This window comes from Camelus bactrianus, chromosome 3 (genome assembly GCF_048773025.1).
Source record: "Camelus bactrianus isolate YW-2024 breed Bactrian camel chromosome 3, ASM4877302v1, whole genome shotgun sequence".
Classification (NCBI taxonomy): domain Eukaryota; kingdom Metazoa; phylum Chordata; class Mammalia; order Artiodactyla; family Camelidae; genus Camelus; species Camelus bactrianus.
In genome coordinates, this window is record NC_133541.1 from 37,843,015 (window position 1) to 37,868,582 (window position 25,568).

The 25,568-nt window shown below is 33.6% G+C and overlaps 2 protein-coding genes across 4 annotated transcripts in view; both read left to right on the top strand.

Moving 5' to 3' along the window:
• Positions 1 to 19,667, top strand: part of DDX4 (DEAD-box helicase 4) — a 58,068-nt gene extending 38,401 nt beyond the window's left edge. For all 3 annotated transcript variants that reach the window (XM_045525074.2, XM_074354038.1, XM_074354047.1), the window contains 9 exons: positions 327 to 479; positions 1,611 to 1,765; positions 4,666 to 4,795; positions 6,123 to 6,289; positions 9,574 to 9,719; positions 16,831 to 16,930; positions 17,757 to 18,027; positions 18,172 to 18,282; positions 18,994 to 19,667. In XM_045525074.2, coding sequence (XP_045381030.2) covers positions 327 to 479; positions 1,611 to 1,765; positions 4,666 to 4,795; positions 6,123 to 6,289; positions 9,574 to 9,719; positions 16,831 to 16,930; positions 17,757 to 18,027; positions 18,172 to 18,282; positions 18,994 to 19,080 — 1,320 coding nt within the window. In that variant the 3' untranslated portion in view covers positions 19,081 to 19,667. The remainder of the gene's footprint in view (positions 1 to 326; positions 480 to 1,610; positions 1,766 to 4,665; positions 4,796 to 6,122; positions 6,290 to 9,573; positions 9,720 to 16,830; positions 16,931 to 17,756; positions 18,028 to 18,171; positions 18,283 to 18,993) is intronic.
• A 3,595-nt stretch (positions 19,668 to 23,262) lies between these two features.
• IL31RA (interleukin 31 receptor A) overlaps positions 23,263 to 25,568 on the top strand; it is a 78,111-nt gene continuing 75,805 nt past the window's right edge. The window contains exon 1 of the mRNA XM_074358482.1: positions 23,263 to 23,629. The gene's annotated coding sequence lies outside the window, so the exon portion shown is untranslated. The remainder of the gene's footprint in view (positions 23,630 to 25,568) is intronic.

Sequence of the window (25,568 nt, forward strand, 5' to 3'; positions counted from 1 at the left end):
GATTTTCTAAGGAGTGGGGGAACCCTGAGTCCCCTGTTGATAATGAGCAGTTGTTACTGATCAGAGTTGTTTGTATCTCACAGGTTTTAAGGGGTGGAAAAAGTTTTTAGAACCACTGTCTATAAGGAATACTTCTTATTTCTATCAAGTAATAACAAAGTTTCTGGATATTACTTTTGAGTGGGGGCATATTTGTAAAGTTAACTTCAGTATATAAAGTGGAATTAACAACTTGAAACTAATTCAAATGGAATATGTTTATGGAATGATTTGCATATGATATGTGGAATTTAATCACTACCTCCTGCTTTTTTTTTTTTTCTAAGACTTTTGAAGAAGCTAATCTCTGTCAGACACTAAATAGTAACATTGCTAAAGCTGGTTATACTAAGCTTACTCCTGTGCAAAAATACAGTATTCCTATTATACTAGGAGGACGAGATTTGATGGCTTGTGCTCAAACAGGGTCTGGAAAGACTGTAAGTCGTTTTCCTACATGTATTTTGTCCCATATTCAAACTGTTACTTTTTGAACTTTGGTTCTCCCCAAGTAGATGACTTCAGTGAACTGTCATAAACATTCGTGTTTTTGCTTCTGATTTCTGGCTTTACTGGGGTTTGTGTACTTTGGAAGAAAGAATTTTCAACTATTTCTGGAGTAGTGTTGCAGTTCATAGATGTTTAATCTCTTTCTGTGTTCAGCTCCTTCTGTGGAACATGGTAATATCTAAAACAAAATGATTGAGGGTCAAAGCACCAGAGGTTATAAGAAACAGAGAAAGGGATAAAATAATTTGTGTAATATAGCTGATACAAGTTTGGAGTCAAAAGAATGAGAAATAGCTATATGCTGTACCTGGTCCTTAGTATGAAGTGACCTCAGATTATACTAATTCTAAAACAACTCGGGTGAGACCAGGTTGGTTTTAGGACTAGACTGTGAGTTTAGTCTGTTAAATAGGGTTTCATGAGATGAGTCTTAAAGACTGTCATTTTCAGGATCATAGAGTCTTGGTTCATACTATTTTAGTCTTAATAATTAGCCTCCAAAGTAGAGTAGAAGGGAAAATAGGTGATTTGTATAATACAGCAGCTGGTGTGTGACTTAAATATGGTTTTGGAGGTAGATTTTAGTGTCTTACTTGCTTAATGAGAAAACTATAGCACAAAATTACCTTGCCACATGTAACTTTAATAAGGGTGATATGTTTAGTAATCCAAATAAATGGTTTTTCAATATTTGCTCTGCTTGTGGGCCACATTTGTCATGAATTCTGATTGATAATTTTATTACTACCTCCAATAGAATAACTACTAAATGCTACATTCACCTTTATAAGTTAATGTTTATTTAGAATCTGTGACTGTGCTTTTTAAAAAAAGAACTAAAAAATATTTTGATAGGGTAGATTAACTTTATCACACATTTTATATTGTATATTTTGAGCATAAAGACCTAAATGTTAAAAACTAATTGAAATAAAAACTGTTTTCCTTTCTCATATTTACCAAAAAGGTGAAAGAAGTATCTAAAAGGTATAAGGACATGAGCAATAGGTTGCCATAGGGAGAAGGATGATGTTTTATAAATTAAGCAATTTAACTTTTAGGCAGCTTTTCTCTTGCCAATTTTGGCTCATCTGATGCGTGAAGGAATAACTGCCAGTCGCTTTAAAGAGCTACAGGAACCAGAGTGTATTATTGTAGCACCAACTCGAGAATTGATCAATCAGATCTATTTGGAAGCCAGAAAATTTTCTTTTGGGTAAGTGCATCTGGAATACCACTCACAAATAAGTTTTACTTAAGAGATTTTTCTTACTTATTTTGGGAATAACTCAGTGCATGAGTAATAAGGCACTCGTGTAATTTAATGTTACTTGATTGAAATTTACTTTTTCATAATCTTGTTTATAGAAGCTGTTTATTTTTTAAAAGAAACGTGCTTATTAAAAATTGGATTTTTGTTTGTTTTTTGAGGGGGATGAACTCTGTTTTCTGCTCAATTCTGCTGTGAACCTGAAACTGCTCTAAAAAAAATGAAGTCTATTAATAAAAAAACCAAACACATAAAAATATGAAATGATAATAGAAGTAGAAATATAAGACAATAGTGAACATATTGGTTTTTTGGATAGTTTTTAATGCATGTTTAAAAAATGAGCTTAGGGTGTTCATTATAATTTTTTGTTCTTTTATATATAACTTCATAAAATGGACAATTGTTTATTTGACAATTAGACCTAATTTTTAGTGACTTTATGATTGCACGTATGTATGTATTTTATTTCTCTGTTTTGGGATTTAGGTTGTGTCTAAATTGGAACTACTGTAAATAAAAATAATTCTTACTGTAATGAACAGCCTGCTATATAAACTTTTTCTATTTTTATGTTTTGAGTATTTTCTTAGAGTAGATTTTTATAAATTTAATGTTAGACTATGGACTTACTTTAAAGCTTTCATTCTACCAACAATATACAAGAATGCCACTTTCAATATACACTTTGCCAATATTTGATATTGTATGAGTTATCTGTTGCTGCCTACCCTAAAATCTGGTTGCTCAGAACAATAAATATTATCTTATAGTTTCTGAGGGTTAGAAATTGGGGAACAGTTTAGCTGGGTGCTTCTGGCTTAAGGGGACTCTTATGAAGTTGCAAACAGAATATCAACTAGGATTGCAGTCATCTGAAGGCTTGACTGGATCTCTGTAAGGATACTTAGTTGTCCTTAGGAAATGGCAGCTGACTTCTTTAGATTGATCAATGAGAAAGGGCAGGGGGGAGGTTGCAGTGGCTTTTAAAAAATAGCTGTAGTCACTTTTGCCGTATTCTGTGTTACTAAATAAGCAAGTCGCTAAGCCTGACCTGTAGTCAGGACTGGCTGTGTAATTTGCCAGGACTAATGCAAAATGAAAATGCAGCGTCCTTTTTAGAAAAATTATTATAAATTTTAAGGAAGCAAATGGAGCATAAAACCAAGTTCAAGGCTCTTCTAGGCTTGGGGGACCCTGTCTGACTGCACAGGTTGCACACCTATGAAGCCACCTTGCACACACTTAGAGGGAAGGGATTTAGGATCTATATTTAAAAGAAGAAAGGAGTATCTAAGAATTTGTGTACACATTTTAAAACTACCACAGGTATCTTCATTTTTTTTCATTTATTTGATTGAGAGTTTGAACTACTTTTTGAATGCTTAGTAAGTTTTCCCTTGTGAATTATCCATTTGTTATCTACCAGTTTATCTATTGGGATATTAGTGTTTTTTCCTCTACAGTTTTTTTTAGAACCTTCTGTGTAGAAGCTTAACCTTTCCTTTTGTATGTCAGTTTATTTAAAATGAGAGGAAAAAAACCCTAAAACTACTAAAATCCCTTTAATGTCAAGCTTGATAGGTCTTTTGGAAAAAACAGATAAATATTGCTTTTAACAGTGTTTACTTCTTGCTGATCCCTGTGTATTATGTTGCTCTTCAGGCTTTTAAATCTAAAAGTCAAAAGATGACAACTTTATTTTTCAAAAAACAAAAATATGTACATGGGAAATTCAGATAATATATATGCACAAAATGAATATTTGTACATGGATATCTGTTGCAAAATTGTTGTGGCAAAAGACTGAAAAGTATCTAAATGTCAGTCCAGGACTGGTTAAATTATGGTACATTTAGAATAATAATGATCATAACTAAGTTATTGAATATGCTAAGTTATAAGTGTTTTATATATGTGAACTCATTTAGTCCTCACAATAGTGGAAAACAATCCATTTAAAGCAATGAATTTATTTAATGAAACATAAAATTTTCTTAAACCCTTGGCTCCCTGTTCTTTAATTCTCTTCTTCAGAGTTACCCTCCATTAACAGTTTTGTATGAATTATTGTAGAAATAGCTGGTGCACATATATGCACTTAAATCATCCTCTCAACAAATGGTGGCATACTAGGCCTGTTGTCACCCAATTTTTAAGAAATAGTGTATGTTGGAGCTAACACTTACTCCAGAACTGTATTCCTTATGAATGCACAATATTCCTTTGTATGGGTGGACTGTAATTTTAAGTCTTCTATTGTTAGACAGATAGTTTATAATCTTTTGATACTAAAAATAATATTGGCAGTGACTGTTACTGTATAGTCATATTTATCCATTTGTGGGGACATAACTGAAGGGTAAGTTCCTAGATGTGAATTTACTGGGAAAAAGATAAGTTTTCAAATTTTTATAGAGACTAAAATTGTGAAAGGGGTTGTATCAGTTTATCATCCTGAGTGCCAATTTTTCTACACGCTGGCTAACATGGTATTATTATACTTGAGGGAAAATGTCTTTAGTCATATGTTTAGCTTTTAAAAATAATATTGAACTTACAGTGTTTAAAAGCCATTTGTATTTTTTATGAGCCATTTGTTAATGTTTTTGGCCTATTCTTGTGTGGATGCCGGTCATGTTTATCATTGTTGTTTGAAGAGACCTTTATCAGACAAGTTGTAAATTTTTTTCCCCTACAGTTTTTCAACTTTCTGGGAAGAATTTAATTTTTTTAAAGATGGTTAAATGTGTTAGCTTTTTCATTATGGATTTTCTTTTACATCTTGTTAGAAAAAATGGCTAATTTTCAAGTAACTAGAAAATGATATTTTTTCTTGTCAATAGGACTTGTGTAAGAGCTGTTGTTACGTATGGGGGAACCCAGTTCGGGCATTCAATTCGACAAATAGTGCAAGGCTGTAATATATTATGTGCTACTCCTGGGAGACTGATGGATATCATAAGTAAAGAAAAGGTAGGCTCTAGAGGGATAACAAAATTGTGGGATTGATTAATAATTTATTTTGTATGGGAAAGAGAATGGTATAAATATACATACAATTATTAGAGCACAATTTATGTATTAGGCCCTCATCAGATTCTTTGAATACGTTTTCATATAAATCTTAATCCCAATGGGAGGTAAATAGTATTTTCCATTTTATACTTGGGAAGACAAACTTAGTGAGATTACGTAATTTACTTAAAACCTATCAGATAGCTCTAGTAAATGTAGAGCTAGGGTTAGAATCTGGATTTGATTCTGGAATCTATATCCTATACCCCACTACTCTGGGAGAAAAATGCAATAAGTGCTTTTATCTAGTTTCATATATATCTTGAAGAAATAATTTTTTACCTGGAAAAAAGCCTTTGTGGCATCAGTAATTTTGTCTCCTATTTAAGTCTGGGAGTGATGTTACCCAGGGTTGTTAATTTTCTGTCTTTAGAAAGAGATTTTAGGGGTATGTGTTTATTTTTTGTATTCACATTACTACATTATTACATCTGTATCAGTATTTTTAATTCCTTTTATGACCCTGATTTTGCTTTTCTAGGCTCTTCTCTAAAAGGGTTATTCAAAACGTGCTCTTTCTGCATAAAGGAACTTTTCTTAGGATACTTATTAAGAGTATCTAGAGAAATCCACCTTGATTTACCGCTAAACATCTTTTGTGGGGTACCAAAGTCACTTGGTATTTTTTGCAAATGTGTGCTTCTATTTTTAGCACTAAGTGTTCGTGGTAGGTAAGAAAAATTTCCTAGTTGTTCCCGAGTTATTAGAGAGTGGAGGATATATTAAGGGTTTAAAGGAGTTAGAAATAAATTTACCAGTTATAAGACATTGGAATATGTCATGCTGTTAGGAAATTTTGTTTCTTACATTAAAGAGTCTGACCATGTCAGATAACACAGTCTAGTCTAGTCACTAACCACATGTGACTATTTAAGTTTAAAAATAATACAAAATTAAAGGTTATTTCTTCAAGCATGCTAGCCACATTTCAAGTTCTTAATAGCTGCATGTAGCCAGTGGCTAACAGTGAAGACAGAGAATTTTTTACGTACTAGCAGAAAGGTCTGTTGTGTAGTACTAACCCAGGTGTTTTAGTTTTAATCTTATAAAATGTTTTATAACATAAGAGAAAATTCAGAACTGAAATAAACAGTAGCATTACATGCATAATGACTCATCATTTTATGCATTGATTTCTAATCATCATTAAGAACATATGAATAGTTGGCATTGTGGATAATATTTTGGTTTAATATATTAACTAGAATGCATTTTCTGCTTAAAGATTGGTCTAAGACAGGTCAAATATTTAGTTTTGGATGAAGCTGATCGCATGCTGGATATGGGTTTTGGACCAGAAATGAAGAAGTTAATTTCCTGCCCAGGAATGCCATCAAAAGAACAACGTCAAACCCTTATGTTCAGTGCAACTTTTCCAGAGGAAATTCAGAGGTAAATTTCTTTCTTTTTAAAAGTAATTGCTATGTAGATAGATTCTTTTATGGAAGGAGAAACAATGTGAATTCATTTTTGAGTGATTTACTTTTTAAAAGATTTAAGATTGTAACATAAGTAGTTTAAAAAGTATAAATGTTTCTAAAAAGTTTGCCATATTTTTCTGTATCTTACCTGACTTCCCAGCTTCACATTAGCGTCACATTTTATTTAAGTAGTGTGTGTGTGCGTGCGCTGCACTCGCACTCGCACTCGCACATGAGCGAGAGTGTGAGAGAAAGCACAAGTGAGCTATACATTACATCCTTGTAATTTAATTTATTTTATATCTAGTAGTTCATAACTCTTAATCCTTTTGACCTATTTTACTCCTCCCTCAACTTCCTCCCTTCTATTAACCACTGTTTTGTCTTCAGTATGTATGAGTCTGTTTCTGTTTCATTGTGTTTGTGAAAACATACAGAATTTGTTTTTTTGTGACTTATTTCCTAAGCATAATACCCTCCAGGTCCGTCTTTGTTGTTACAAATGGCAAAATTTCATTCTTTTATGGCCAAGTAATATTCCATTGTAGGTATGTATCTATGTGTGTGTGTGTGTGTGTATGTATATATACACATCTTCTTTATCCATTCATCTGTTGATGGAAACTTAGGTTGTTTTCTTATCTTGGCTATTGTTAATAATGCTACTATGAACATTAGAGTACATGTATCTTTTCAAATTAGTGTTTTCATTTTCTTTGGGTATATACCTGGAGTGGAATTGCTCTGTATGGTAGTTAATTTTTAATTTTTTGAGGAACCTCTGTACTGTTTTCCATAGTGGCTGTACCAATTTACATTCTCACCAGCAGTGCACAAGGGTAACTTTTCCCCACATCCTCGCCAATCCTTGTTGTTTTTTGTCTTTTTGAAAATAGCCATTTTGACCAATGTGAAGTGATATCTCAGTGTGGCTTTGATTTGCATTTCCCTGATGGTCAGTGATACTGATCTTTTCATGTGCCTGTTGGCCATCTGTATGTTATCTTTGGAAAAATATCTATTCTGGTCCTCAGCTCATTTTTTAATTGCATTGTTTGTTTTGCACTCTGAAGGAAACCAACAAAACAAAACAGACAGCCTACTGACTAGGAGAAGATATTTGCAAACAATATGTTTGATGAGGGGTTAATATTGCAAAATACATGAAGAACTCATACAACTTAATATCAAAAAACAAACAACTCGGTTATTACTTGTACTCTTAATCTCTCTCCTCGGCTCCAGACTTTTAGACTGAACTCTTTAGGGATGTTTTTCCTTTTAGGTGAATTACCAGTAACTAACTCATGTTCATAAAGTTCAAAATTGAATGTATTCTTCAACTCCCTCTTTCCAGTTTTCTTAACGGCCTCATGGTCTTTTGAAGGCAAAAATCCTTTGAATCATGTTGATTCCCACCTCATCCTCTTTTAACTTTCTGCCCTTAAAAAATATTCAACTTGGCAGTTACCTCTAAGATGATTCAAATATGTTAGTTTCTCCTCTATTTCCCACCTTATTTTAGGTCCTTTTCAATTTCCCACTGCTCATTGGTAGTAGCTTTCTAATCTGTCTCCCTACCTGTAATCTCACTTTTGCGCTAGTAAAAATTCCAAAACAAAGTCTGATATTTATAGTCATTTATTCAAAATAACCCCCCTCATGCCTTTCTATCTCTACAGACTAAACAACTTTCAAATTCTTTTACACATGACATAATCTTGGCCTCATCTGCCACTTTCTTACCTGGAATAATATATTTCTGGCCTTTTAGGATTACTTCCTGTTGGCTGCACAAGCCAATTTCTGTTCCTCCTCATTATTTATTCTTATTTCTTCTTTCCTTCTGCATAGAGTGCCTTTCCCCAAGTCATCGGTGTTTCACATTCTTGCTTGCTGCTTCCTTAGATCAAGCTTCAAACTTGAAGACCCTCTTAACAGACATCATTTCATCCGTGCCCTGCCAGTGTATCTTGTGAAAGAAGCTATTTAAAATACTTTATACTTTTCTTGGAATAAGGTTCAATAAATGTTAACTATTGTAATACTAGATTATTATATTAAAACATTAAATAATTAAAATGTGTAAACATTGAACTATATAAAATATTTTTAAATTATAGTAATTGTTTTTTATATAACTATATTTATCCTACTTGATGTGAGCACTTCAGAGGCAGAGGCCATCATATTCATCTTTGTACTCCCAGTACCTTGTACCATTTATGCCTGACATGATGCACTCACTGTATGTTTTAGTGGGTGTAAAGGATGATGGACAGTTTAGAATCGCAGAAGATTTCAAGGTTTGTGCCTAGGGAGAGGGTGCTTGACTCTAGAAGTAGTGTACCAACAAGAAGCTTCTTTTTTTTTTTCTTTTATGGTAAGAGAGCAGGTGAAGGGAAAGAAGCAATTGTGATTTATTAAGATTCTGGATATGCTGAGTTTGAACTATTTTCTTGATATGCTAGGAGGCAGCTAGAAAATAAGAAACTGCTGCATGACCTCCCCTTTTCTCCTCCCAAACTGGCTCTGTAATTGGCAATTCCTCTTCTCCCCTACCCTGTGTTTCTGGGTGATCCAAAGCAGGGCTTTCTAGTTGTGTGTGTGTCAAGATGCTGATAACCTCAACCTTTGGTGTGAGCATCTGCAGCCTAGTGGGGCCTAGCCCATAGTCCTGTCACCTCTTGCCTCATTTTTTTTCCCCAGTTATGCTCTACAAATATCATCATTTTGTATGTTTGTCATGACATGAAAAGCACTGACCTAAGATCTGCTTTGCTTGTAATAGTTCATTTGAAAGATAATAATTTAACAACTAATATTTTCAGGAAACAAATCTTAGAAGTAACATACATAAAAGTGATGAGTGAATAACAGACTTTTTGCCATAGGCTTGCATTTCAGTTTTTAATAAATTCCTGCTTGTTGTAGTCTGATACTTATTTCAGTTTAATTTTTATTATTAATACACATTGTATATAGTTTTGCATGGCCAGCACATCCACTTGAAATTACTTATTCATAACTTGACACAGACTTTTTCACTCGTAGTTGGTATGTATTTTACAATATCTTAATATTTTTATACTGATCTTTGAAACTTGTACCTGGATGATGTAAGTATCCACCTTCTCTTACTATAGCTGTTATACACTGGCTTATTAATACTGAAGCAACACTTGTAGGAATTCAGTAATATTATAAATTTTAATGGAAGAGGATAAGTTAAGAAATAATCTTTTGTCTTTCAAGGTTGGCTGGGGAGTTTTTAAAGTCGAATTATTTGTTTGTTGCTGTTGGACAAGTGGGTGGAGCATGTAGAGATGTTCAGCAGACCATTCTCCAAGTTGGCCAGTACTCAAAAAGAGAAAAACTTGTCGAAATTCTACGAAACATAGGTATCTTACATTGATATAATTATTTTTGTCACAATTTTTGTTTTTACAGAAATTACTTTAAAAATTAAGCATTTTGGGCATGAGTTTAATAAGTTATTACTGTTTCCTCTCTGAAGCTCTTTTTGTAAAAGGTTTTATGACTCAGTTTTCTGTGTGAATTATATAGCAGTATAGTCCATTCTTCTCCATAAATGTTAAATATAGGAAAGATTTGAGACTTTGTTTAACAGTGTTTGACTAAAAACTATTCCGGCAGAAATACATATTTTTTTTGTTTTAGAAAAAAATAGAAGGGATTAGTAACATATCTTTACATCAAGCTCTGTTTACCAAAAGTGAAATCTTTGTTGTATTTCTAGTTCCCAGTTTTTGCTTCCTAAGTCTTCCTGTATTCATAGATTCAAAGAATGTAAGAGCTGGAACGGACTTGAAAGATCTAATTCTGTTCCTTGACAATGTTAATGAGAAATCCACCCCCCACGCCCCCCAAAAAACACACAAGTTTTCTAGAAAGTTGTATTTCTTTGTTTTATTGAGGTAGCCTTAGTTTGAGCCTGGAAATAAAATTATCTAATATGGCCATTTTAAGACTTTTTTTTGTCATCACACAGGCTAAGAGTACTTACATGGATACATTCCCCTCCTCCTCCATTTTAGTAAATCTGTTTTGGTTGGAATGTCAGTGTTGGGATTGGGGAATAAGAAGGCAGAAATCTCTCTAATTTCCAGGGGGGGAAAATGTTGATTTAGAAGTCACTTTTTAAGAGTTTACTGAGTTTTATTAAAATAAAAAAAAACTTTTCAAAACCAAATACTCATCTTGAGTTTGAGAAATGTTAGTTTACTTCATTGTATGTTTCATAACATATACTCTGGTGTACAAAATAAGCATAGCAACTGCTACAGGCCGCATACTGTTTTGATTGTTTTACATGCATTGTTAACTCATTTAATTCTCCAGACAACCTTCTGAGGTGGGCTTTGTTATCCCCATTTTAAGGATGAGGACACTGAAATACAGAGAGATCAAGTAACTTGCTCAGTATAAATTGAAGCCCCAAATGCAGAAGAGATAAGCAATCTACAGTTTTGCTCAAATTTGAGCACATTTCTAGTATGATCACTTTAAGATTTTTAATACATAAATTTGTGGAATAAAGTTTGAGAAAATCCTAATGAAGAGAGTTTTTCAGAAGTGATGTTTTCCCTCTGAGAAAACTTTGAGGTCATTGTATAAGCACTATTGGTATACTTCTATATTTTTTTAACTGTTAAATGTTTTGTAGTTTAGAGTTCATTATTGTATTCTTTTTTTCACTTTGCATGGAATAGTTACCCAATATATCCTCACATTTTACATATTTTTATTCATATAATTTATCTCATTGTCTAATCTTTAATTTAAATCTGCTAACTTTCCCCTTCTGCCTTTAAAATGCATGGGCATTTCATTATTTCATGGTAGTATAACCAACTGCCTTTTTCATAATTTTAAATGACCAGGTGTTAAAGATTTTATTGAGCTCATTAATTACAAAGAGAACTAGAAAGATGTTACTGCCAGTTCAAAGGAGAATTCAAAGAACATATATATGTGTAGGATATCAGATGGCTAAGATAAATTTACAGATAAATGTAAAAATGGTCAATATCCACAAAGCAATAATCAATTATATTTGAGGGGAAATTTTCATTTGTATTTTTATTGATAAGAATCATTTGCATTGCTGTCATTTGGCAATAGAGGTATAAAAGAAATACAGTAAAAGGCACAGACAACCCTGAAGGGTATGCTAGATAGTAATCATATTTGCTCATTTCAAAGTCCTCAGCAGTTTTTTCTGACAGCCTATCTCCCCTGCATGATCACAATAATCTCAGAGATTGTTCTTAATCACGAGAGGTTGGTCTCACTATGTTTGTCCTGTTTGTGTAGGTGCAGCAGGACTGTTCCTTATCAATATGGCCTCCTTGAGTTTGTTTTTCAAATGTAGATCCATACAGTATTAAATAACTATTCTAAAGTTACAAAATTATCTTCTTTCTAGACATTTTCATAAGAAATCTGAGACTGAACTTTTAAAGGCCTCTGAAGAATAGGAAACTAAGTCTAAGAAACACTGTTTACCATATATTTCGTCTGCAGTGCCTGGAAGTTTGAAAGCATTCCTCTCTTCTGAGTTTCCTCAGATGTTTTATGTAATTAATTCTTGTTTCACTGGATCTGTGAACAGTCTGCTTTCATGATTCTATCTGCTTCTGGACTAGTCCTAGAAATCATACTCAATCTAATGATGTTTGCAAGTTGTCAAAAATATCAGCTTACAGTCTTCTACCCAAGACTATTCTTTGAGGTATCAATAGTTTGAAGTGCCTAGAATGGTCCTTTTCCACAAGGCTTGGAGTCTGTCCTTTGTTGAAGATAGAAACTCTAATCTGTAGTTTATAGCACAATCTTTGGGCAAGTATCAAAACAAAAACAAAAGCTATTTGTAGTTGACAGTGACTGAATGATTGTGGCTATTACTGATAATTGTTAAATGGGGAAGATCTGATGAGGGTTCATAGTAAGAATAATGCTACTAATAAGGAAATTTGGTTTTTCTTATGGCATGCAAAATAAAGGTAATAGTCATTCCAAAAAAATTATATACAAAATGCCTTAATGGTGATTGAGCCTGTTTTCAAAGAGAATGTTATATGTTACATCTGATTTATGAAAATGGATAGACATAATTTTTCATACCAGGAATATCCAGTACATAGATTTAGTAAGCATAGAATAGGATCTAGTGATCTGTATTTTTACAAAATGCCATGTGTAAGTCTAGTGTACATCCCAGATTAGAACCACCGAATCTAGATTCAAATTAAGAAAGAAGTAATATTGTAGCCCAATAAACATGTTACATAAAAAGTTAAATTATGACTGGCAACATTAGTATCAGGCAGTATACCTTCAGGCCTCTGATAAACCCAGAAAAACACTACAGAGTTGTTTCATAAGTGTTCTGTTCAGTTTTTCTCAAGGTTAAAAAATTATGAATAGCAAGAAAATTTACACAATTCCAGGGACTTCCTATGAAGTATACATTTTTGAAATGTACTAATAACATCTTACCTATGCATTTTTAACCCAGGGAAATTTTAATGTCTCTTCTGATTTAACAGCTCTTACCTCACAACTCTTGAAAGTAGTAACACATCAAACATGCCTAATTAATTTTAGCCTCTCTTTTATAAGGTAAACTTAAAAACATCTGTCCTTTTCCTGGGGTTCTCTGGGAAATCTCAAAGTAGTTCAGGTGGATTTCTTTTTCTAAATTTAAGGTCTGATCTTAAGATGGCAAAGTCAAAATTTTCCAGAGAAGAGTTAAATATTTGATTAGTGTAGGATTATTGGTATCTGAGAAGCAGTATTTAGTTATCAATTTAATTGAAGTGACAAGCATTAAAAAATAAATGAAGAAGGTAACATGATTGTAAAGAATGATAGCTCTTTTATAAATAACCAAAGACAATAAAATCAACAGATTCTCTGCTACTTAGGCTGATTACAGGGAAGAGAAAGAATAACTTTTCATTTTGTGTTTAAAGGGATTAAATAGTAAATCAAAAAATAGTTCCATCCAAATTGATTGAATTTTGCTAAAATTTTAACACATTTCATAGCTTCTTTTAAGACTCATATTATAAATCAATGCATATAAAATTCAGTTTCCAAGTTTTGTCCTCCTTTGTGCTTCAACTCTAGAGCAAACCAACACTTAGTACTAAATGAATCCTCCTCAGGGTCCCTAATACCCTTGAGAGGAATCTGTGAGGTAAAAAACAGTTTTCATGATTATACTACAATTATTTTGACATGCAATATATTCAAGTAAATATCTAAATTTTTTCTTGGTTTTAGTTTTTAATATGGTAAATAGCAATAATTATAACTTACATAACTGAAAATTCTTTGGGATTGTTGGTAACTTTTTAAGAGTTTAGAGGGATCACAGACCAAAATTTTGAGAACTACCACTTTAGGGAAGAATTACTCTTTCTTTCCGTGAAAGACAAAAACATGTACGGTTTGTATTTCTTAATCATTATTACTCGTAGTGTAGTCTCCACCACTTATGTTAATTATGGCTTTTAACCATTGTAATTTCTATTTCTTAGAAGAAACTAGAGGCAGGGATGGACAGTTGAGACATGTCATACACAAACATTGTAGCTATCAGAGCTTGTAAACTTCCTGTACTACCTTCTATACCACACATAGATCCTTTTACACTTTGTTAAAGTAGCAAAAATGAGTAAGTTCGTTAACATGACTCAAAAGTATTGCCTCTCTATAGTATATGAAAAGTGACAAGCAAAAGGACATAAACCTATGTTCAGTAATTAATGTTTGAGAATTCTACGTTTAGTGATTATCCATTAATTAATTCAACCTAGTTTACTGTTTTAAGTTACCTAATGCCAAAGATCTTGGAAATTATCTTCAATATGACAGCATATAAAATGGTAGATACTGTTGAACACAGATTTACATTGTTGTGCTCTTAAACATTATGGAGAATATTAGTTAATTTGACTGACAAGTCTCTATATGTTAAGAAAAACCCGAGTGAAATAAGATACATGTTTGTATTGTACTTAACACTGATACACTGGAGAAAAGACATGGGTGTTTTTTTAAATCAAAGTTTTTAGTCTTGGTTATTGAAGAGTTCACTTAATTGTGTGAACTTGGAATCTTAAAATATTTCTGCTTTATTTCCTATAGGATGACCTTTTTAAAGTTTAATATAGTTAAAGTAGTACAAGTTCAGTTTCTTTATTTTTCAGGAATTTTAGAAATATTTATCTCTAAAATTATTTTTCTATTTATCTTGTAAAATCAGGATTGAGCTCCTTTGATTTAAGAGACATTATAATTTAATTTGTTAATTCTCTCCTTAGGGTATTAATATGATTATACATAGTGATGGATAAAGCCCTTTCTGAATTAGACACATAAAGAACTTAGAAGCTTCAGTTCTGCCACTTTAGCCCCAGATCAAGAGTGAACATAGAAATAAAAACAATTACAATCTAGCTATCCAAGCTAGAATTCTTTTTAGATACTAAGTTGATTTTAGTTAACAGTGGACTAATAGACAAAAAAAAAAAAAAAAAAAAAAAAAGACTAACAAGATGAAATTCTCTATTATTTCTCACCCAACAAATTAGGTAGCTATTCACAAATCCACTTACAAAGATCTCCAAATGATCTGATTGTAAAACTAAATTTGCAATTATAGCTTATTGTCTGAACAACAACAACAACAACAAAATACAAAACCAGTAGAGAGGGAAAAAACTAGAGGAGGTGTCAGTGGAGTTAAATTTGTATTACTATTTGGGATTTGCACTGGGAACTGAGAAAAGATGAGATCAGGGCTTAAGTTGCACAGTAGTATTAGATACCTGACTCTGTAGGATAAATCAGTTTTGTCATTGAGCATACTGAATGACCTCCAAAACTGTTGAAAGTAATTTTTGATAAAACGTAACACCATTACTCTCTAATAAATAAAATGACTATGTCTCTAGGATATAGGGATCAGTTGCCCTTTTGATTTCCTACCTGGTTGTCTAATAGTTGCCTGAGATTTAATTAAATATTACCTCTAAACCTTCCTTTCTTGAGTCCTCCTAACTCCATTAATGTTAGATCTATTCTTCCAGTTCCTCAGACACAAAATCTGAGTCATCCTTGATTTCTTTCTCCAGCTTACACATCTGATCTGTGAGCAAAATTCTCTTTTCTGGTATCAAACTATATCACAATCCATCAGCTGCTAAGTTAAAACAAAGATCAGAACTTTCCACTTCTTTGCTCCAAACCCAGTGACTTCCTTTCTCAAAGTAAAGTTCTTGCAATGGTTTTCAAGGCCCTTCATGTGACGGCCTCCCATACCTCTGTCTTCATCTCCTACTGCTCTCCGTGGCTCACCCACTCTGGCCACACTTCGCTCACTAGTGTTCCTTACACATACTAGGCACGGTTCTGCCTCACTGTCCCACTGCTTTTGCTCTTGATGTTCCCTCTGCCCAGGACATAGAAACCACATGGGGATGGGACCTCTTTTCTGTTTCTGTTTTTCTTTTTCTTTTTTTCTTTTGAGCACATCAAGAACACCCACGCCTTGGAGCCATTATATTTGTTCTTCCTTCAGCCTTGTAATATCTTTCCTCAGATATCTGAATAGTTTACTATCTTATTTTAGTATTATCTCTACTCAAATGTCATCTAATTAGAGAGGGTACATCTAAAGTAATCCACATGGGCCCTTTATTCTGCTAGTTTTTTCTTTTTTAGGACTTTAATGCATGTTACTTGTTTATTATTTGCCTCCCCACAATGAGTGTGGGGCTTTGTTTTATTGCTGTGTTTTCAACATCTAGGATAGTTACTGGCATCTACTAGGCACTGAATATTTGTTGAATAAGTGAAGCCAGCTGTTGGGACATGAGGGAGTGGGATTATGAATAGTAATACCTTCTTCATTCCTTCCATTAAGGCTATAAATTATCATCTTTCCTCTCTGTCATTTTATAGAAAAGTTCCTTGTGTGGAGAAATCCCTGGCTCATGCTTGAATTTCAACCAATTAAATAAGCTAACAAGTAAATATTCTTTAATGCATTAAGACCCTGGGATAGTTATTTAATTTTCTATCATATATATGAATACCTCTGGCAGTCAAGGTTGAAATAAAAATTGGATGATCTTGGGAGGTAAAGAACAAACATTTATAGAGAGGGAAGTGAAGGGCCTGAGACAAATTTGAAACTGCTTATAGTTGGCAGGTAGTTAGCATTTATCTTTCTCTAAGTCTCTACTTCTTGATTGGCATAGGAGGGCAGAGGGCTAACTGATTTTTTCAGTCCTAAAGTAGGGGAAAATCCTTGTTTCTTTGACATCCATTCATTCAGAGAAGATGTGCGTTACCTACCAGGTCTGGGTCCTGGGTATGCAGTGGTGAATGAGATAGTTTCCTATTCACCCTACCCTTTTGTTTCCTTCCCCTAATTTTGTAGTTTGAATGTTAAATCATTGTTTTCTTGTTTTGTAGGTGATGAAAGAACTATGGTCTTTGTTGAAACTAAGAAAAAAGCAGATTTTATTGCCACTTTTCTTTGTCAAGAAAAAATATCAACAACAAGTATTCATGGGTGAGTAGATTGGTATGATTTCCTAGTAAGGAGGTGACTTAGTAAGGAGGTGATTTCTATTTGTCATTTGTTAAGAAATGTCAATATACTTAAGTAATATAAAATCCTAGAATTAGGATTCAGAATTCTCAAGATCTAAACTTACTCTTCACCCTCATTTTAAATTTTTATAAGAAGCAAGTGGTGGGGATGGGTGAGTTAAAGGTATATCTTAGACTCCACATTATGAGGAGTGTTAACTTCTCAAGAGATCTTACTTAAGGCTCTCTCTCTGATCCTTAGATCCAGGTGTTTCTAATCTTCCTGATGCCTGACCCTTTTTTTTTATTGGAGTCCTTAAAAGTGTCATATAAACACAACTTCATTGGCACTTTACTAGTGGATCTAAAATATTAATCAGTGAATATGTAGAATTCAGAGATACTTTTTAAAAATACTTAAAAATTTTTAAAGTTATTTTTGAGAAAGCATTCTGATTGATCAAGTAGCTATATTTTGTCAAGACTAGAAAGAGATCAATATTAATAGGTGAAATTTGATGTTTGTTATATTTGAGTTTGTATTTTGACTCCATGTGTTAGCTGTTACCTTACCTCATCTGCATATGGGAATAATTGTCCTAACCACAAAGTATTATTGTGAGAATTAAATTAAGTGATGACTTGAAAGGGATTGGTATAATACTTGTTATGTAAGAAGTAGACATTCATGTTAAATGCTGCTGTTTTTACTGTTATTAAAAAGAAATTTATATGTTGAACTTTAATGGATCTCCTTAAAAATATTCTTAAGAGCTGCCCTAATACATGCTTTCTTTTCTTTCAAGTGATCGAGAACAGAGAGAGCGAGAGCAAGCTCTTGGAGATTTCCGCTGTGGAAAGTGCCCAGTTCTTGTTGCTACTTCAGTAGCTGCTCGAGGGCTGGATATTGAAAATGTTCAACATGTTATCAATTTTGATCTTCCTTCTACCATTGATGAATATGTTCATCGAATTGGGCGTACTGGTCGTTGTGGAAATACTGGCAGAGCCATTTCCTTTTTTGATCCTGAATCAGATAACCATTTAGCACAGCCTCTAGTTAAAGTACTGTCAGATGTAAGTTTTTAATTTTTAAAACTGAATGGATAGTGTTCTTTTATTGAAAGACATTCTATACATATGTATATTTAGGAAAAGTAAACTCTTCATCTCTGAGACTTTATGTATGTTGTATATGAAGTTAATTTTTTTTTTTTGAAGGCTCAACAAGATGTTCCTGCATGGTTGGAAGAAATTGCCTTTAGTACATATGTTCCCGGCTTCAGTGGTAGTTCAAGAGGAAATGTGTTTGCATCAGTTGATACTAGAAAGGTTAGTTAAGGGGAAAAACTCAGAACTCAGTTTTAGTTTTTACTCTTTGTAAATGTTGTGCTTAATATTGTGAAGTAACTATAACATTGAATAATTTATCTAAGCCATTATTTTCATACCTAGAAGATTACTTTAATATTTCTCTGAAAATTTCATGTACATATATAGTTTTGGTCTTAAAGTTTGAAGAATTTGAAATTTATGCTCAAACACCTTCCTTTCCCAATTTTGCTGGCATTTTAAACTCCAATTTGAGATCTTTGGAGCTTTCTGTAGGAATGCTTTTTTTTAAAAATTTATTCTGACCACATTATTAAGTAAGATAAAATAATAGAGATGAGTTGCATATCTTTTCTATGATGTCAGTTTATAGGCAACATCACTTATACAGATACAGTGAACATACTAGTCATTAAATATTTATGCTTATTCACTGAAAAGGAGAGTCATTTTTCACTTGCCAAAAGTATTGGCTTAAAAAAGTTTTTTCTTGAAATATTCTGTGCAATTTAGACTTCCCAGGTTGATATGGGCCTGTTTATCAAATGGATTGGATTCAGTGAGAATGAAATTATATATATATTTAGGAAAGACATAGTAGAAAGCTTGAATCCCTGCTCTCAGTCTGGACAATGTAACTTCAAAACTGTATAAAATTAAATGTATGTTTGTTTGTTTCTTTTCTTTCTTTCTTTTTTTTTTTTTTTTAAGAATTTCCAGGGCAAGAGCTCTTTGAACACAGCAGGGTTTTCTTCTTCACAAGCTCCCAATCCAGTAGATGATGAGTCATGGGATTAAGGCTAAAAGAACCTTCAAGTTTGTGGTACAGTTTTGATGCAGAGAAGAAAATAGTTTTGATTTTTGAGTTTTTAACAGAAGTGTGAAGCTGACACTCTTCTATCTCCTGTCCTTCTGTTCTTACTCCCACCCTTAAAAAAATCCTTACTGACTAGTTATGTGTAATGCTAAAAGTTACAGCGTTGCAGTTACTGATAAAAATGGTGTTAACCAGAAAGATTAAAGCATTCTAAACGTCGTGCTTATTTCTAGTGTATTCTTCAGGGGTTTTAGACATAATTCCTGTCTAAATGCTATGTTGTAGTATACTGTTTGTTGATCCTATAATAAATAGGATATAGGATACACTTTTGGTTAAAAATTATTGGGTCTCATTTTTACTTAAAAGCAATAGTGTGTCACTGAAATGTGATGACATGGTTTTCATGACACAAATAGTAAAAGACAAGCTTTTTAAAGTAATTTTGATTGTAGATCATCAGATATATGATGAAAATGGTTAAATGTTTGCAATGTGAGCTTAATGACACAAATGTTTGTTTTTATATATACAGACTTTCCTTGAAAATAAAGGATGGAAACACTTTGCCCCCTAAGTTTTATGACAGCACTTTTAATTTTTCTTGTTACATATACATAGTTCTCAATTTCTGCCTTTGGAATTTTATCTTATTGAGTCTTGTGAAATGAATGAAGTGAACAAAAGGTCTTATATAAAGTAATATGTATAATATGCATTAATACACAGATGTAATAATGAAAATCGTTCTTTGAGCTCAAACTATATCAACAAAAAACAGTGCTGTTCATTCTTACCATATTAGTTTTTTGGTATTTTAATACTGAGGTAAGGAACTCTTTTCTTTCATTTATATATCTTAACCTTACTATGTCTGGAATGTAAGAAATTATTAACTTTTTTTAAACTTTTTTTTTGGTAGGGAGAGGTAATTAGGTTTATTTATTTTACTTTATAGAGGAGGTACTGGGGATTGAACCCAGGACCTCTGTGTGCTAAGCATGTACTCTACCACTTGAGCTATACCCTCTCCCCTAGAAATTCTTAATAAATCATTAAATGAATGAATCAAAACACTAGGAAATAAAACAAGTGAGATGTAAATATTAGGGGACAAAAATAATCAGTTTCAAGTATATGTTATTTTTCACTTAAAAAAATTCAAGCAACATATCACCAGCATAAATGTCTTGTAGGAATTTGGTTAATAAATGAAGCATCACATATGAAAAGAGGAATGTTCAACAGATTTTGTTAGGATAACTAGTTAGATGCCCACCCCATGCCATATTCAAAATCATTTCTATGTGAATTATATAAAAAATTACAACTACAAAAATCCAGCTAAATATTAAACCTTTGAATTGGGAATGAGAGTTGACATTAAGCTCAAAGGATGGAAATCACAAAAGAAACAATGAACAGATTTGATCACAAAAGAATTAGTTGCTTATATCAAAAGGGCAAACAGTAAGCAAGGAAAAATATTACTGTGGCTACAGTAAATTACCAGTGTGTAGTTCTTTATATGTGGGTATGTAGATTCCAATAGACAAATTCGTAAAGAACGGACAACTCAAAAAGGGAAGTTCAATTAATAAAAATACAGGAAATATCTAACTTGAACTGTTAATCTCCCTTCTGGGAAGGGTTAAATGAATGAAGGTGTTTGCATAGTTGTTTGTAAGTCTTAATTGTCCCTTCCAATTTGTTTTGTTTACAAAGTGCATTTATAGATCATTTCCGTCCTTTTTTCTTCATTACCTCAAAGAGTTTCGTGGTCATAGCCTGACTGCCTTACATTTTTTATTGAATTTGCTTTATTTTTAAGATTTACCACAATAGCATTACTAAATCATATGTAAAAAGGGAAAGAAAATTATATGTAATCCTGCCATCGTCACAAGCCAATTGTAAATGCCCCAGTGTTCAGTTACTTTCCTGATTCCTAGGTATAGAGTTGAATAATTTCTGTTAAAAAAAATCAAAGTAACAGATACACATATGATTAGAAAATAAAATGCTGTAGAAGGGCTTATAGTAGAAAGCAATATTCTGCTGCCTCTCCCTTTCTAAATTGCTATTCCATATCCCACAAATACCTTTTTTCATCATTTATGATGATTGCCATCATATATTTTGTTTTTCTCTCACCAAATTTAGACTTCTGTCACCTCACTCTTTGGTAACTTATTTTTTTTCAGTTTCATTGAAATATAATTGACACACATCACTGTGTAATCGACATACATTACTGTATAATCGACATACATCATAATGAACAACATAATGGTTTGGCTTACATTGTATTGTGAAACGATTACCACAGAATATTTAGTCAGCATTCATCATCTTAGAGTAGATACAATAAAAAGAGAAAGTAAAAGAAGAAAAAAAAATCGGTAACTTTAACATAGTTAGAAGTATACTTTGTGAGGTGATAGTAAAGGCACCCTTTTCCTTTTTACATTCTGTTTTTACACTGCAACATCTGTAAACTATACATTTACTTTTCCAAAGATAGTATTTGCATTCTATTCTATAAAAAAAAGTCTCCCTTGTTATATCTACAGGTCAATTCTAAAATTGGAATCAATAGACAGGATTTACCTTATATAACTATTGTTTTCTGATGGGCCAATTAATATAGCCTGATTATCTTTACTATTTTTCCAATTTTGTAACCTCTATGTTTCTAGGGAGAAAAATTATAACTATTATAAATGTGAGGGTAAAATGAAAATTAACCAAAACCATTCCACATACCAATTTGCTTTGACTTTGGACCATACTCCTTTTGAGCAATTTGTTTATTTACTCTGTAGGTTGATTGTCTTTTTTCTCGTCGGGAGAATAAATATGCCCTTCTTATTATGTTATTACCTTTCTGGGTTCAAAGTTAGTGTTCTTTGGAAGCAAGATCACAGAAGATGTGGACCTTTTAATTCTGGTGAGTACTTGGTATGCTTTTCAGGTCATGTTTTTCTGGCTCTGGGAGTGTGTTATATTATTTCTTTGCTAATTTTTCCTAAGTTTTCTCTGTTCTCTTTTTATGGAACTTCTATTAATCAGATGCTGGAACTGTAGAATTAGTCCCTAAATCTCCTATCTTTCATGTTTTTTTCACCTTTGTGCTTGCTATGTTCTGGTTGAATACTCCCTATCTTTAAACCCTTTTGTAATTTTTTAAAGCAATTTTATTTTCAAGAGCTGTCTTATTCTCTTTTATTTTTCCATATGTTGCTTAAATAGTGCATCTTCTGCTTCATTAATACTTGTTTAATCCCTGGAATTTAACCTAAGAAATAATTTTTTACAGTGAGCATTTGTTTTCCTGATGTTTGGCATCAGAAATCTTAAGCTTTATCAACTTATAACTTGTACTTACATTGAATGGAAGCTTTAGTCAAATTCAGCAGTCTGCCTCATTTTTGTGTCTTTCTCCCCAGCACCCAGAGTCTAGTGCCCTCCTTGCTCTTTAACTCTGCTTATCCAGGCCTGCTGTCAAGAGAAGGCATAGGTCGAGATATGAATAAAAAAAGCTAGCTTTTCTTCCCTTGAATTCTCTTGCATTTAATGAGGCAAAAGTTCTCACTCAAGTTAAAGTGAGAATTTCAGAACGTGGAATATGAAGCATCAGCTCCACAAGTGAAGTTTTGGGAATAATGGTGATGTTAGCAAAGAAGGTGAAGTGTGGTCCTGATTTCATACAGAGTAACTGACCTGCTTACTCCATCTGTCCCTAGGGTCTTGGGGTAGAGTAGTCATGGTTTTCTGATTTAATTGTTCAGCATTGATAACATTTCTTTATAGGGCAGCAGCATTGATCAGAAGTTTATCCCTTCCACCTTTCTCCTAGCTTTACACTGCGCTGTTTGTGTAATCTCTTAATTGGGCCCCTAATTTGGGAGAAGACAACTTTTCATTTTGTTTGGTTTGTGTGGTTTTCATAGATTTTTTAAATATGTCGCAAATGGTCCTATTAAAATTTCAGCGGCACAACAGCACGCATGATGCTGTGGTTGGGAGAGGCTGCTTAAGTTCATCGTTGGGTTTAGGTTTCCCCACCGTGCCCCACGCCGAACTTAGTTCTGCCTTTGTAAAAGTTCAGAATAGAGTCGCATTATGTCTCGATGCCCTGGCGATTAGGAAAGGCTCTTTCACTATTTGGTCAGCAGAGAGCCGAGCCTCGGCAGTCAGACGGTTGTGTGCGGCCGTGGACAGTCTGAAGCCGCCCGTGCTGGGAAGCGGCTTCAGCCTGCGTCCCGGCAGGCAGGCTCGTGGAGAAGGCCCCCAGGGGGCGGCTCCAACCCGGTGATCCTTCGGTGATACTTCGGCGATCCTTCGGCTCTCCCCGGCCTGGCAGCGCTCGCTCCGCGGCTGGCCAGGAATGACTGCTAGTGAGGACGCGGGGCGGAGGGAGCCTTCACGGGGGCGGAGCTGGAGGTCGGCCTCGTGGCACCTGCGGGACTGGGATGGGCAGCTAGGAAGAGGTCCTTGCTGCCAGGAGCTCGGGCTGGCCGCATCCAGGTGAGTGCGGGGCATGCGTCGTGGGCTGGCACCGCGGGTTTTCCTCAGGCTCTCCCTTCAGAATCGCAGTTCCTAATCATTTTGGATCACATAAATTGTAGACCCAAGTTTTACATAAAATCTCAGGATTTATCAACCTCTGTAAAATCCATTCCTAGACCTAGCAAAAGGGCCCGATAACTGAAGGTTAAATGCTGCTTTAGAGACGGTTGATGGTGCCATGAGGAATTCCATGTCAAGAGAGGATGAGGGACAACAGCATTAGTGTGTCAGGACACTGCAGATGCTGGAAATTGAAGTGAGCAAATGATTTGTCCTGGAGTTTGGGATCTGGCGATTCAGGTTAATCCTTTACTAAATGATTCATTAATTCTTTTGTTATGATTTAGGAAACTGTTAAATCGTCAAAGTGTAGGGCATTGGAATTTACTCTTCTGTGGGGGATTTTGCATGTGAGAGTTCCTTGAAATTTTTTTTTTTTTTTCTCCATCAGTTAGTGTTTTCTGGATTTGAAGTTTCATATGTTTGTAGGATTCTTCTTCACCATTCAGGAACAAAACCCATTTTTTCCTCCCCTTCGAATATATGAACTTATTAATTATCCCAAAGTCTTGGATATATCTGTTTAACTTGATTTTATCCTTATTTTTGAGAGAGAGGTTACCATGTTGGGGAATAAATTCTTAATGGAAATAAAAACAGTTTAAAATACACAAAATTTTTTATTTTATAGAAGAGAAACTTCTGTATAACAAGGTAGGCATGATGCTTCATAATAAAGAACTAGTTGGAGCAGTGTTATGGTTTATTTTTTGACTTGTGTGCTGCCTAGCACTATCAGTGATCTGCTTTAGGACTCAGTTTGCTTTTATATAAAAGAAAGACAGTAATTGGATTTTTCTCTATGTTCATCTGATGAAGAGGTCACATATTGCATGCAGTTACAATAAAATATTTTTAAAGAGGCAGCTCATCTTTTAGGTGCCCTCTCCAAAAAAAGAAAAAGAAAAAAAAGACGCCGCCTTGTGTAAGGATGCAGGGTATCATAGCTGAATGCTGGTGCACTTGTATGTTAAGGTCTTATTCTATTATTGAATTAGCTGATTTATCAATGTTCAATAGATAAGTGATTCTTGAGAAACAAGTCAGATCACATTTGCAACTGTAGTGATTGAACCACTTACAAATATCACACAGGCATGAGTGATGCTTGTTAATGGACCATTTTGGCATCTTGCTATTTCTCTAGTGTATCCATTATTTCATCAGTCTTAGGATGTTCCACCACTGGAGATTTATTCGTGATAGTCTACACATGCTAATCAGCAAACTCATTCGTGCCAGTTAAATGTAGTGCAGGTGCTGACAATTTCATCTTAACATGTTTGTTCTTCAGCTAAATTATTATGTTATTAGTCATCTGGGATGGTGGAAAGTTTGATTCCAATAATTCATTTCAATTACATAAACAGAATTACTGTTGCTATAGTGTCACAAAGTTAAAACCAGCACTTGAAGAAAAAATGTTTTGGTGCCAAAATAAGTACAATTTATCATAATATGGATATTATGAATAAAATACGTAGAAAGAGTGATACTAATTACATGTTTAAACTAAGTAATAGTCTTCCTGTAGTTTTCTCATCTCTGTATATAATTGGATAGGAAAGTGAACCCTACTCTAGTCAGAAGACTCCAATTGCCCTAAGTTTGAATCCCAGCTCAACCTCTTACTGTGTGCTCTAGGACAAGGTAACTTTAATAATTTTTTTCATATGAAATAAGATGTACATATTACAGAATGCACAAATCGTTAGTGTATTTATTTTTACCTTTGTTTTTGTTTTGTTTTTTAAATTTTTACCTTTGTATACTTATAACCTTCGTGCAAATCAGAATGGGTAACATTTCTATTACTCTCTTGTTCTTTTCCATTCAA